The sequence below is a fragment of the Penicillium cosmopolitanum genome (genome assembly GCF_028827165.1).
Source record: "Penicillium cosmopolitanum strain IBT 29677 chromosome Unknown utg000006l:49.0-5199605.0:1.0-5204138.0, whole genome shotgun sequence".
NCBI classification, from domain to species: domain Eukaryota; kingdom Fungi; phylum Ascomycota; class Eurotiomycetes; order Eurotiales; family Aspergillaceae; genus Penicillium; species Penicillium cosmopolitanum.
This window is the reverse complement of record NW_026622676.1, coordinates 5,044,778-5,057,459: the sequence shown is the minus strand read 5'-3', so window position 1 is coordinate 5,057,459 and position 12,682 is coordinate 5,044,778. Positions and strand designations below refer to the sequence as shown.

Below are 12,682 nucleotides of genomic sequence, written 5' to 3'. Positions count from 1 at the left end.
TTTTAGTTGATCAATATGGTAAGCATAGCTCCTGGAACCGAATACCCACCTCGTGATTCTCCGGGTCTAGTGTTTCGACCTGCATGCCAACCCATCCCTTGTTCTAATATATCAATGACGATCATCAGCACGGATTCCCAGTATATCTCATGAGCAATTCGGCGGTTACGGGCTAATTTTAGCGAGGATGGCAAAATTCACAGCGTGGCTCAATCGCGTTGGGATACTAACATCGGATCCACGACGGTATGGCTCTTTTTCCGTTGAGGGTAATTTGAAAAATTCACTCGACTACGCGTATTCATCATCAGTACCCGAATCTTTGATTTAAAACGTCAAAAGGAGTGGAGACTTGGGGACGTAAAGCCCACGACTTCAGTGGTTTACTTGTTAGGGGCACTCCGGTCCAACGAACCATTTTGAACACTCGTTCGACGTCGCATTCTGTAAATTTCGACGTCCTACTATCAATATAGAGGAATCCATATTCGATGGCTGCATTTAACAATGCTTTACCCGCAGCGGCAGTGTCTGGATCCGAAAGATCAACCATAGGCAGTCTAATTGGGCTTGCCATATTGGTCGCCATTGTTTTTATTTCCTTCGGTTTGCTGTTCACTCCCACCCGCAAGTTGTTACGCAAGGCTTCAAGGTGATAGAACACTGAACCCTATATAGCCTTTTCGGCTCTTGTTGCTTGCGCAGAAAACGGACGACGCCGTCGACCGAGACGCTCGGCTCGATATTATCCAAGGGGATACGGTGAGTGGTGAAAATAAAAGAGGAATTTGGTCGACTAGCGAAGGTACCACATAATGAATGTGATTGATCATGTGCAAGTCTTGTATCACCTCAACTGCCAATGGAACTAGCTTCATTCGTAATATGAGCGATTTACCCCACAGTGGCCCTAGATCATGATTTTCAGAGACCCCTGTAACCATCGCATCTCATCTTGGTGGCACCTGTTGGACCTTCTAACTCCGTAGCTTTAATTTTTACCCATATCAATGGGTCTCGGTGGGCTCCGTACCAATAAAAACGCAAATCCGCCCCAGTCACCGGCCCCCCGCTCGGTCTCGGGCCCGAAATAGCGGAGACGCCGGCTGGACCAGGCCAAATCGGCATGGCTGGAAACTTAGAGACATGCAGACGACAAGCGAATACCTCAGAGTTCTGAAACAACCGAGGCGGTGCGGTGCGATTGATATGTGTGCCATGCGTAGTTAATACCGATAAGCAATCAAATCATTGAGTAATAAGCTTGTTTGGTAGGGATGAAGTTCATGCATGGTCGGTAACTTGAGCCTTCTTTCGAGATTAGTCCATCAACGCCACTACCTGGTGAAAGTACTTGACGGGCGCCTTCAGGTCCCACATCAAACTGAGGATCGGCGACCCCCGTGGGGCAATCCACCTTCTACAGTGGAGAGATTACTGATAAAAGGTGTCATTCCTTAGCCTTGACTTGTGATGTTTTCGTCCGTTGCTGATGCTTGAAATTATGGACAGTACACTGAATCGCGATGTGGAAAAGCGTGCTGGCGCAACAGAGCCACCGCTCTTCGATCATGAGTCAGGGGCCGTCCCTGCATCGAGTTTTGAGCACGGCAACTCTCTATACGCGAAGCTTCAAAGGTTGGGAGGCAAGATAAAGGTTGAACAAAGAGGCATTGAGAGGGTCCCGGAAGATGAGCGGACGGATAACTCTTACTGGAATATTGGATCAATGGTATTTCCATCCTAACTACCTTTTGAGTTGTCTCTAATCCGTGAAAATCAACCTAGTGGCTCGCTGCAAACATGGTCGTCCCTTCATTCACCATCGGAGTGTTGGGTCAACCATTGTTCAATCTAGGCTTCATTGATTCAGCTTTGATTATTATCTTCTTTAACTTTATTTCGGTCCTCACGGTCTGTTTCTTTTCTACTTTCGGTGCCGCCTTTGGGTTACGACAAATGGTTCTGTCTCGGTTTTGGTTTGGATGGTGGGGTGTCAAGCTCAGTATGTCATTTCCTCCAGGGTTTTAGTGGGATAGAGAGGAGCTAATGCATCGATCCAGTTGCCTTGTTCAATGTCCTAGCATGCCTCGGATGGGCCGCGGCAAATATTATTGTAGGAGCACAGCTCATCAATGCCGTGAATCCAGAAGTTCCAGGATATGCTGGGATTCTGATAATCGCCTTTTGCACCCTTGCGGTTGTCTTTTTCGGCTACAGGGTAGTTCATGCATATGAATACTGGAGCTGGATCCCAACATTTATCGTGTTTCTTGTCGTCCTGGGCGTTTTTGCCCACTCTGGAGACTTTGTCAATATTCCAATGAGAAGTGGCAGCATAGAGCTGGGTGCTGTACTATCCTATGGATCTACAGTATTCGGATTTGGAACCGGCTATACCAGCTTCGCGGCCGATTATACAGTCTATCAGCCAAGCGATCGACCTCGACGAAAGGTCTTCCTCGCTACCTGGCTAGGTATTTTCCCGACACTACTTTTCACGGAGCTGTTGGGTGCCGCCCTTGTGACGGCCATCACCTTGAATGGAGGTGATAATCCTTATAACGCAGGCTACCAAGACAATGGGGTAGGCGGCTTGTTAGGCGCCCTGTTATTTCCTCGGGTGGGGGGATTTGGCAAATTTTGTGTCATAATTTTGGCCTTGTCCATTGTCGCGAACAATTGTCCAAACATCTATTCAGTTTCTTTGACACTTATGGTCATGGGCCGCTGGACTCGCCATGTCCCTCGCTTTGTCTGGACCATAGTAGCAACGGCAATCTATATTGCGATTGCCATCCCCGGATACAGCCAATTCGAAGCTGTTCTGGAGAACTTCATGCATTTCATTGGATACTGGCTCGCAATCTATGAGGGCATTGCACTAACAGAACATTTTGTATTCCGACGCGGATTTTCTGGTTACCAACCCGAGGACTATGACAATCGTGATAAGCTGCCACCAGGAATTGCCGCCCTTCTTGCATTCTGTTGTGGAGTCGTGGGAATGGTGACAGGGATGAGTCAATCATGGTATGTTGGGCCAATCGCAAAATCAGCTGGGTTAGCGCCAGCTGGGGGAGATGTCGGATTTGAGCTTGGGTTTGCTTTTGCTGCATTCTCGTATGCGATACTAAGATTTATCGAGAAGGGATTTTTCAAGCGATAGTTCCAAGGTTGACTACATAGTAGGAATGGTTGGTTTAACAAAAAATACCATAATCATTTGATTCGAGTATCGCCGTACCTAGAAGAACTTTTATTTATCTTCAACGCTATCAAAGATCATCTCACCTGTTAAGTAACCTTCAACTGCAACCCTGAGTAGTATTCTTGAGGAGAACGACTAGGAAAGATGATACAACTAGGAGCTCACCCTATCTTTATAAATGGCTTTCTTTTTTTTATTCCATTATTCATTCGGTTGTATTGATTTTATACTTCGAAAGGCTTCTCATCTATATCATACATCGGGGAGCAAGCCAGCTTGCTCTTCCCCCGTAGCCATGGGCCATAAACCTTGAATATCACTGGAATCGGTATCATGATAACAGCAATACACCCTAGCAGTGTACCGGCCCATTGAACGCCAAGATTCTCCATCATTTGACGAGAGAATAATGGAAATGTACAGCCGATAGCAGAGCGCATAATAGTATTTGCCGCAATTGTAGATGCAGCCCTGGGAATTAATCAGCAAGCTTTTCCAGATATTCAATACTAACTCAGGGGAACATACAAAGCGGGATAGCAATCAACAATATAATTGAAGCATTGTAAAAATATTAGAAAGATTCCGGCACCTGTGAAAACCCCAGACGCCATAGGCGCCATCCAATGAATAGAGGAGGTATATCCGGTCCAACCGAACCTGTTATAATCAGCTGTGAGGTTCAGCTTCGGAAATATCAGATAGAAACTTGACTTACCAAAACATTCCGATGGCAAATACCACTGCTCCAAGAATAGCAGGCGGGAGTCGCCATTCAGGGACAGGCTTGTCGCCGTTTGAAGAAAGCTTGGATGCATAAGAGCGTTGGAGAAAGAGCATGAGAACACCGCCAAGGAGCTCACCGATAATGAGTCCTACAAATGCCAGTCCACCTACTCCCATGCTCATGTGATAAACTCCTTCGAATACCACTGGATAAGCCCCGAGCAGAGCATATATCAAGCCGTAGATAAAAGAGATATATAAGGATATCAGAAAAAGAATGGGCTCTGTGACCAACATAACAATTGGTCGCGTAAAGTTTGTGCAGATGAGTGCGATGAAATCTACCTCGACTTCATCTTGCTTGGCGTGGATTCCCCAATTCCGAGTTTGTCGGCGCAGGGTGGCTGCTTTTTGGACCAGGATGACCGGGGGATAAGTCTCGTCAAGGCATATAAGAGCTAGCATAAACCCTAGAAATACCATTATAGCCGAGACGTACATGATCCAGCGCCATCCCAAGGTGCTCATTTCAATAAATCCACCGATGAATGGCGCCGCAAAGGGTCCAATAAACACAGCCATGCAGAAGACCGACATTACCATTCCTCGCTGGGCATTATTAAACAAGTCTGCAAAGACAGCCGGAACAACCGAAATTGGACTTGCAGCAAATAGTCCCGCAAAGAACCGACATATCATGATAGTCTGCAAATCCTTCGCAGTAGCACATGCCACTGTAAAGATGCCACACCCAAGGATCCCTACTGAGAGCGGTCCACGTCTCCCAATAAGCTCTGACCCTGGCGCCCAGATAGTTGGACCAGCTGCGAATCCAAGAACATAAAGTGCGACGCCAAGGGATCCCACTTCCTTGCTTGTTTTAAATTCTTGAACAACTCCGGGGATGGCGGCTGAGAAGACGGCACTGGTAAAAGAGCAAGCGAATGTACTGTAACAGAGAATGGCAACAAGAGAAATCCTATTGGTCTATTAGAAAGACGTAACGAAAGCTTCAATTTTCAAGCGTACCTTTTAAGCGAAGACCAGTTATAAGGGTGCAACGGATCGTCTGTACCATCGAATTCCACCACGTATGCTTCAGAATCTGGAAGAAGAGGTGGATGCTCTTTTCCAGCTCCCATGGCGAGCCATTTCTCTCGTGGGGTAAGACCCCTTACAGAGCCAACGGTTGTTTTTTGCTGCAATCGATATGTGTTGATACGAGTAAGTTCGAGCTCGTCCAGGTGTCCAATCGTGTCGTTCGAAATCTCGCTTTCGGAATCATTGTCGTAATTAATATTCGTTTCAGGTTGATTATCATGATGTTTTGTCTCCAGGTCCGACATTTTGAAGTCAAATGACCATAATCAAAATTTGAGAGATCGCGAAGAGATGAGGGTGTGAATGTGAAGTCGAAATAAGTCGGGAGTACAGCCATATCATATGTTTCCCTGAAAAGCATATGTGGAGCAAATTTTCTTCATTCTTGCACTGGCGAGGTCTGGTAAACCCGCAATTGCCATCACAAATGGATCCTGATTCTATCAAATCAAGCCCATTTTAGACAGGAAAGACCATGAGAAGATCCATACTTTTCCGCTGTGGCTGATATAGGACTACGGGGTCCACTTTCTGGCTCCACATTCATCAGAATCTGCCAATCCAAGTCTCACCAGCCACTGGAAGCTCCTCGGTTATGGTCGGAGGTGTGGCTAAAATCCTGTCACCGTGGGCAGCCGATCATAGCCGTTATCTCTCAGGTTTCAGGCAAAATGCGTGATAAGATCCAGTATAATATGTTGAAAAGGAAAAATCTGATCCCCAGGGGTGCCGTGAAATCCACATATCGTCATTCATCACCCCAATTGGCCCGGCTCATCCCGCTCGGTTACAAGAAACCGAAGACATGCTTTTGGCGTCGGCACGGGAGTTTGTCATAGCCAGTCGGGCCGTGAAATATGTGATCAATCCCGGCATTGAGCGAAGTGGCCCATTTCTTAAGTGTCACTAGTAGGATAAATGATATCTTGAAGCAGATCGTACGGCCTCGCTTAGAAAGTGGAATGCAGACCGGCCAAACAACAAGATGTCGCGCGCCATTTTTCCATGTATTCTGTGCAATGCGCGTACTAGGAGGGGATGCATCAAAGAGAAGCAGAGAAAAAATGGAAGCAAAGAAAAGATTTTCGAAAGGCTAGTCCTCAGGCTGAGGGTGTTTCTATCCTTACTAGTAATTACCTGATATCTATCGAGACATACTCCCCACTACATTAGCTAAAAGCATTTTCTCTCTTAACCTTAGTGTACATGTAATAGAAGCCATAAAATCTAATTGCACGATGACCATAATGGAAGTTTTTTCGCCATGAGAAGGACCTCCATGAGTAGCGCCAACTTATAGCTGCACAAATGGACAGCCTTTGAAGCCCAATCCTTTCAGTTACATCGAGCTTTGTTCCTCTAACCTTTTACACAACTCTTTCAATCTCCAGCCAGCCCATTCAAAATCGATTGTTTCAAGATAAACTTGTCCACTGAGACGGACCCACCAAGATCCCTGAAATGGAAAGACAGGCATAAATGTGCTGTACTCTTTGATCATGGTTTTCTGCATCCAATCCGTCACGGTAGCACCGGGGAAATCGCCATCTTTGACAAGGCTACCTTTGCCAGAAGTCGGCCAATTCAGAGGAAGCAGTATGTTTATCATGAAGCATTTTGTCAACGTGCGTGCATCATTATCGAGAATCCGAGTTCCCAGGATGTTTGCCACTCTTAGTCCGCCTTCTCGGGCTAGTCGAGTGCAATAATCTCTGATCTTTCTTTCACCACCGCAGATGGTCTGTCGCCAACGAATTGCTTCAGCGACAGTTAAAAAAGCGAGATTATCGGTCGTTCCGATGAACTCAAAATTCGAGACAAACTCCGACCCATCACTAGCACAATTGGTGGTCGGCGGGGAATGAGGAATAAAGCCATGACTAGTTGGTAAGGTGCTTCGCATCATAGCTTGGTGGCGCTCTGGGACATAGAAAACCGCACATGCACGAGGTGTGAAAAGCCATTTATGGCAATTGCTGATAAAGAAGTCCGGGTCCAAAGAGGAGAGATTAAGCTCAATCTGACCAATACCATGGGCCCCGTCGATCAAACTCAACACTCCTTCTGTGCGGCAAAGAGCAGTGAGCTCCTCAAATGGAAGCCTGAGTCCGGGGTTGGAGGAGATTGTATCAAATATCGCGATCCGCGGACGGCGGCCTTGTTGACGAGACGTTTCAATCGCTCGTTGAAACCCGGAAACAATCTCGGCATCATCAACAGGATAGTTGAGGTGAATCTCCCTTGTGTGTACTTTCCCTTGATTGGCTTCGCATAGATAATTTGTGGTTTTACCACATGCGCCGTAGATTACATCCAATTGGAGAATTTCATCTCGTCCATCGGCATTCCAGACTATATTGCGCAAAACAGTATTGACTCCGGTCGTAGCATTGGCGACGAAGACAATAGTGGATAGAGGAGCATTAAGAAGCTCACTTGCAGCAACCCGTGATGCATTCAATAGTTCAGGGAAGCGGTACTTGATAAATGGGCATGGTGTAGCTTCGCATTCATCGCGCAGCCGATCTGCTAGGTCACGAATTGCTTTGGGAGATGCGCCAAATGACCCTAGGAATAAATGAGTTGTGAGGGGGCTTCAAGGCGATAGCCGGTGAGCAAACAAAGGATCTTACCATGATTCATATTTCTGTAGCCTGTCTTGAAAGAGAAATGCCTTCGCATTTCGTGCCCAAAGGGCGTCAGGGTTTCTTCGTGCCTGTCCGACATAATCTCGAACCCCTAAGACTCTGACTGGTTCGTTGATGTTGTCAAACTGCGGCGAGGAGTCGAGATACTCAACAAAAGAGCTCAAATTTTGAAAGCAGGGTACTTCCTATCGACTCTTCGGACCCCACTAAGCCGAGATGCGATAGGGATACTACCGTAAGATGCTACGTTTGGAAAAGTTTGGGAGGCTCGGACCCTGCAGTGGAGGCCGGACATCCTTGCGATGGCCGCCATAAGCGCCGATCACTTGGAGCTGTCGGGAATTACTCGAATGGCAGACATGATAAAAACGCAAAGGCCGCTCTGCACGAGCTCTTTGTGGGAGCACTAATCCGGGGTCGGCAAGTCAAGCGACTCGTTCGTTGGATCCTCCCCACGCTGTCCCCCACATTATCAAGGAGTCTTTATGGGTCCGTGCAGAAGTACTTAAGATAAGCAAAGGCGAAGTTCAAAGCTGCCCTGGGTCATCTGCGTGTATTTTGCTGTGGCAAACTCTTTTCGAGTGCTGGTATTATGAAATGACAACTCAAGGGAGCCCGAACTATGCAGAGGATGTGGAGGTGGGCAGTACGAAGGAATCAAATCCACAGCATGCCAGGGAGGTCGATGTCGATAAAGGCGTGACCGAATCTGCAAACGTGGGAACTCTTCAGCGGAGACTGAAATCACGACATGTCCAATTCCTCGCTCTCTCTGGTGCCATTGGTACTGGTTTGTTTGTGGGAACTGGCCAGGTTCTCTCGTTAGCCGGGCCTCTTTCAGCAACACTCGCCTATCTCATCACAGGATTCAATCTATACGCGGTCATAAACAGCATGGGTGAAATGGCGACATGGCTACCTCTTCCCGGTGCAGTCCCAGTTTACGCCTCGAGATTTGTTGATGAAGCGCTCGGGTTCACTCTGGGCTGGAACTATTGGTATCAATTTGCCATCGGGGTTCCAATTGAGATCAGCGCAGCTGCTCTCGTGATCGACTATTGGCCAAATGGAGTTGCTCCAGCTGTCTGGATTACAATTCTCTATGTGGCTATATTCGCAACCAACAGCCTTCCAGTACGCGTATATGGTGAACTGGAGTTCATTCTCGGATCTATCAAACTGACGACCATTATCGGATTGATGCTTTTGATGTTGATCATCACACTCGGCGGAGCCCCATCCCACGATCGCATTGGATTTCGCTATTGGGATAACCCGGGGCCGATGAATGAATATCTCGAGGATGGATCGCTCGGTCGCTTTTTGGCATTTTGGAAGGTCTTCATCCAAGCCACGTTTAGTTACGGTGGTAGTGAGATGGTGGTAGTCGCGGCCGGAGAGACCGAGAACCCTCGAAGAAACATTCCTAAGGCAGTGCGCAGGGTTTTCTGGAGAATTGCTATTTTCTACGTGGGCAGTGTTTTCCTCGTTGGCATGTGTGTTTCGTCGCGAGATCCTCGATTGCTGAACGCCATCGAATCCGGGGCTGATACTGCGGGTGCCAGTCCATTTGTGATTGCAATTGAGAATGGAGGGATCCCAGCTCTGCCTTCGATCATCAATGCAGTTGTTCTGACATCTGCTTTGTCTGCTGGAAACTCATTTTTCTATGCATCCACTCGAATTCTATACGCCACAGCATTGGACGGCAAGGCACCCCAAATCATGCGATACGAGAAATTTGGAGTTCCATATGTTTGCGTCGCAGTGACCGCAGCTCTGAGTCTGTTGGTCTATCTCAATGTCTCCGCCAGCTCAGCCGACGTCTTTTTCTGGATCAGCAACCTGAGTTCTGTTAGCACCTTGATTGTGTGGACTTCAATTGCGATCACGTATATCCGATTCCACCGAGGCCTGAAACATCATGGGATTTCGCGATCCTCGTTGCCCTTTAAGTCGCCATTTCAGCCTTTTATGGCATATTTTGCGGTCATGTTCTCATCTACCGTGGCTTTTTTTAATGGATTTGACGCCTTTTTCCCGGGACACTTCAGCGCCAAAACCTTTGTGCCTCCATATGTCGATATCCCTATCTTTCTGTGTCTGTTCTTGGGTTACAAGATAATCAAAAAGACTAAATTTGTCAAGATAGAGGATATGGATCTATGGTCTGGCAAAGAGGAGGCGGACCAGCTGGAATCGACATGGGAAGAGCCCAAGCCTCGAAATTTCCTAGGTGAGTACTACTCATTGAAGAGGATGAATACCACTCGTACCAAAAACAAAAAAAGGACTATACTGACAACATGGCAGAGAGAATATGGTTCTGGATTGCATAATGGGGGGTTGTGGAAATTCGGACATTTCTTTTGGACTCTTTGTTCCTTTGGCATAAAGCAGTCTGGGGCTCTGGGGGCATTTCGCTGTGTCCAAGAGCACAATTTTCGTGTCGACGAAGGGAAATATGCACAATTTTATGTATTTGATGATGGAATTTTTAGACAATTGTTCTTTATGTTCATTTGGAGAACAGTCTTCAAGCGTATTTCTGCCCTTCCTTTAAAGTTGCCACATCGTCGGCAGAAAATGTCGCATGACCGATACCAGATCGAGTTTCTTCGGGCTTCTTAACGACAACCCATTTCAACTTGCGGCGAGCCAGACCCAAAGGAAACTCGATATTTGGATCGGGGTCCTCTCCGCCTATGCTACATGGTTGACAGGCAGCGGCAATACTTGCGCTGCAGCAACCCGCCATCGGGATTGCAGTTGGGTATTTCATGAAAGAGAAAACTAACAAGAACACAATTATACCCCCGCAACCAAGACCAAGAGCGCTATAGAAAGGCTTTAGCCCGAAAAAAAGGCAGTTTGCGGTGGTGATTTGGCTGGATGTGCTATTGTTAACTCCGATTCCGTAAGTGTCAATCTGAATGATATTCAAGACTTCGGACACAAACCAATGAATCGCGGTGATGATCACAGATGAAGGAATTGCCCATTTGTATGGAATAGAGAGAAAATATGGAGCACGTTGCTCGGTGTTTGGAATAGGAGATGACACCCGAAGACTCTTGGCTGGTTTCTGGGATGCGGGTGAATAACCACACCATTCGTGCATGGCCAGCATTGTGGACATGATGTTATTCAGACCAAGGTATATGTAGGATACCCCGAGTTGTGGAAGGTTGACTACTAGGAAGAAAGCAAGTATGCGGCTTTTTCCCGGTAAATTGAATCCTTCGGAATTAGGAGAAGCAAAGGAGGACCAGGAGACTCCAAGGTCAGTCGTGGGTATGTTTCCAGATCCTCCGAATGCAATTATCGTGGCGCCCAGGGCTCCAATGCCTAGCATAGCAAGCCACAGAGCTATGATGATAATATATTGCCAGGTGCTTGGAGCACGCAGCCAACTAGCACGCCCACCATTCCAGATATCACCGCCGTTATTCAATAGTCGCGAACTCCACACCTGCGATCTGCCTGGCAAGATGCAAGATTGAAAATTATCGTAGCTTTTCTTGGATGCCAGGCATCTCCCTTTTGTGAATTTGTCAGGTTCTTCAAGGAATGACTGAATCGCATCACCAGTGGTCACCAAAGGAGGATGCGCCCGAGTAATAACCAAAGCCAGCAGACAAGCCCCACTTTTGATAATATTGCAAACGATAACAACAATCAAGAATGCAGGGATCATATTAACTTTGCACTTCTCATCGACCCTCTCTGAATAGCATTGGGTGATAGGCACGCTGGTCCAACTGTCGATGTAGGCCTGATTACTGTCCTTCCAAATAGAATCTCCCGGGTCTAAGATCCCGGGCTGAAATCGGTGCTCATGTGCCGCCAGGACTGCCGAGTGGCTGTTTACTCTCTGATATGATTTATCGGTAATCAGAAGAACATTTCGTCGGTCTTTGATGATAGTTTCAGAGTTGTAGGCGTCATAACAGGACCGAGGATCCAGTTCCTCGAGTTCTTCCATCTCCAGCGCCTTTTGGAGCTTCGTAATGATCTCGCGGTGCATTGATTCTTCAGATTCATGTTCATGCAGTGGAAGAGTCCAGTCTGCCCCAGTAATAAAGTTTTCAGTAGCGACGACTGCAAGGTAATCATTTGTGGTTATCGTTTCGAAAACAACCGCGTTCCAAAATGTATGCAATGGAAACGAGCTGACGATGAGAAGCAGTATAATACATAGTTTCTCTCGGGAAATGAAGAAGAGGTTTCGGATGTTGGGAGTTCCAATACTGAGCCATTTCTTTCGGTCATGGGCTACTTGGATCTCTTTGCGCGAAGGCGAGCTCAAACACTGGATGCCGAAGTTGCTATAGGCGAATAATATTGTGCTCAAAACGTTTATGACCACATGTGCAACAGTGTTCACTGTGCTCGTGGTCTGACAGCTTCCAGTGAAAAATGTCACCTTTCCATCAATCAATGGGTACTTGGCGGAAATGACAATCAGAGTGATAGCATTGATCAGAAGAATCAGTGTAGCCACAAAGGTACCACTGGTCAAAGTGAATTTCCAGGCCTCAAGGACCCATTCTTTCAATGATTGCTTGACATTTTCTGCGGTATCATCACCGATCTGGTGTTCAAGTTCGTCATTGCGAGACACCAGCGAAAGCTTCTGTTTCGGCATTTCGAGAAATCGGAGGTTGGAGATCACACCGATGGTCTTTCCCGGAGCATGGGCTTGAAAAAAAAAAATAGTCATGTCTAGGCTACTCGTACTCGGCAGAATACAATCAGCTATGTAGATGTACATGTAGTTAAGTTGGCTGAAAAGGGGCATCTAAAGTGGCTGGGTTTTGGCCCCTTGCTAAGGTGGACGATCAGAGGCACAGCCGCAAGGCGGTGGATTTGTGAAGATACGAGTACTAAAAATAAAACTCAAGATATTGTTAATCATTTCCTATTCAAAGTACAAAGCGGCTGGAAGAGGAAGAGTGGAGGACATCTGCACAAAGTATGAAGTAGAGAGTCTCCA

The 12,682-nt window shown here is 46.9% G+C and overlaps 6 protein-coding genes across 6 annotated transcripts; 2 read left to right on the top strand and 4 right to left on the bottom strand.

Moving 5' to 3' along the window:
- Positions 1-10: 10 nt before the first annotated feature.
- On the bottom strand, positions 11-589 carry N7509_006426 (Oxidoreductase 2OG-Fe(II) oxygenase family; the record flags this gene model as incomplete). The annotated part of the gene is made up of 2 exons (XM_056631063.1): positions 11-103; positions 416-589. The coding sequence occupies 2 exons, from the start codon at positions 587-589 to the stop codon at positions 11-13; spliced, it is 267 nt and encodes an 88-aa protein (XP_056490365.1).
- A 915-nt stretch (positions 590-1,504) lies between these two features.
- N7509_006425 (cytosine permease) lies at positions 1,505-3,169 on the top strand (the record flags this gene model as incomplete). Its single annotated transcript, XM_056631062.1, has 3 exons — positions 1,505-1,732; positions 1,789-2,005; positions 2,064-3,169. 3 exons carry the CDS (start codon positions 1,505-1,507, stop codon positions 3,167-3,169), a joined length of 1,551 nt encoding a protein of 516 aa, XP_056490364.1.
- Positions 3,170-3,435: 266 nt separating this feature from the next.
- N7509_006424 (MFS transporter) lies at positions 3,436-5,283 on the bottom strand (the record flags this gene model as incomplete). The annotated part of the gene is made up of 4 exons (XM_056631061.1): positions 3,436-3,682; positions 3,740-3,871; positions 3,930-4,916; positions 4,967-5,283. 4 exons carry the CDS (start codon positions 5,281-5,283, stop codon positions 3,436-3,438), a joined length of 1,683 nt encoding a protein of 560 aa, XP_056490363.1.
- Positions 5,284-6,377: 1,094 nt separating this feature from the next.
- On the bottom strand, positions 6,378-7,681 carry N7509_006423 (Pyridoxal phosphate-dependent transferase major region subdomain 1; the record flags this gene model as incomplete). Its single annotated transcript, XM_056631060.1, has 2 exons — positions 6,378-7,606; positions 7,672-7,681. 2 exons carry the CDS (start codon positions 7,679-7,681, stop codon positions 6,378-6,380), a joined length of 1,239 nt encoding a protein of 412 aa, XP_056490362.1.
- A 602-nt stretch (positions 7,682-8,283) lies between these two features.
- Positions 8,284-10,025, top strand: N7509_006422 (uncharacterized protein; the record flags this gene model as incomplete). Its single annotated transcript, XM_056631059.1, has 2 exons — positions 8,284-9,922; positions 10,000-10,025. The coding sequence occupies 2 exons, from the start codon at positions 8,284-8,286 to the stop codon at positions 10,023-10,025; spliced, it is 1,665 nt and encodes a 554-aa protein (XP_056490361.1).
- A 197-nt stretch (positions 10,026-10,222) lies between these two features.
- On the bottom strand, positions 10,223-12,334 carry N7509_006421 (uncharacterized protein; the record flags this gene model as incomplete). Its single annotated transcript, XM_056631058.1, has 1 exon — positions 10,223-12,334. The coding sequence occupies one exon, from the start codon at positions 12,332-12,334 to the stop codon at positions 10,223-10,225; it is 2,112 nt and encodes a 703-aa protein (XP_056490360.1).
- Positions 12,335-12,682: the final 348 nt, after the last annotated feature.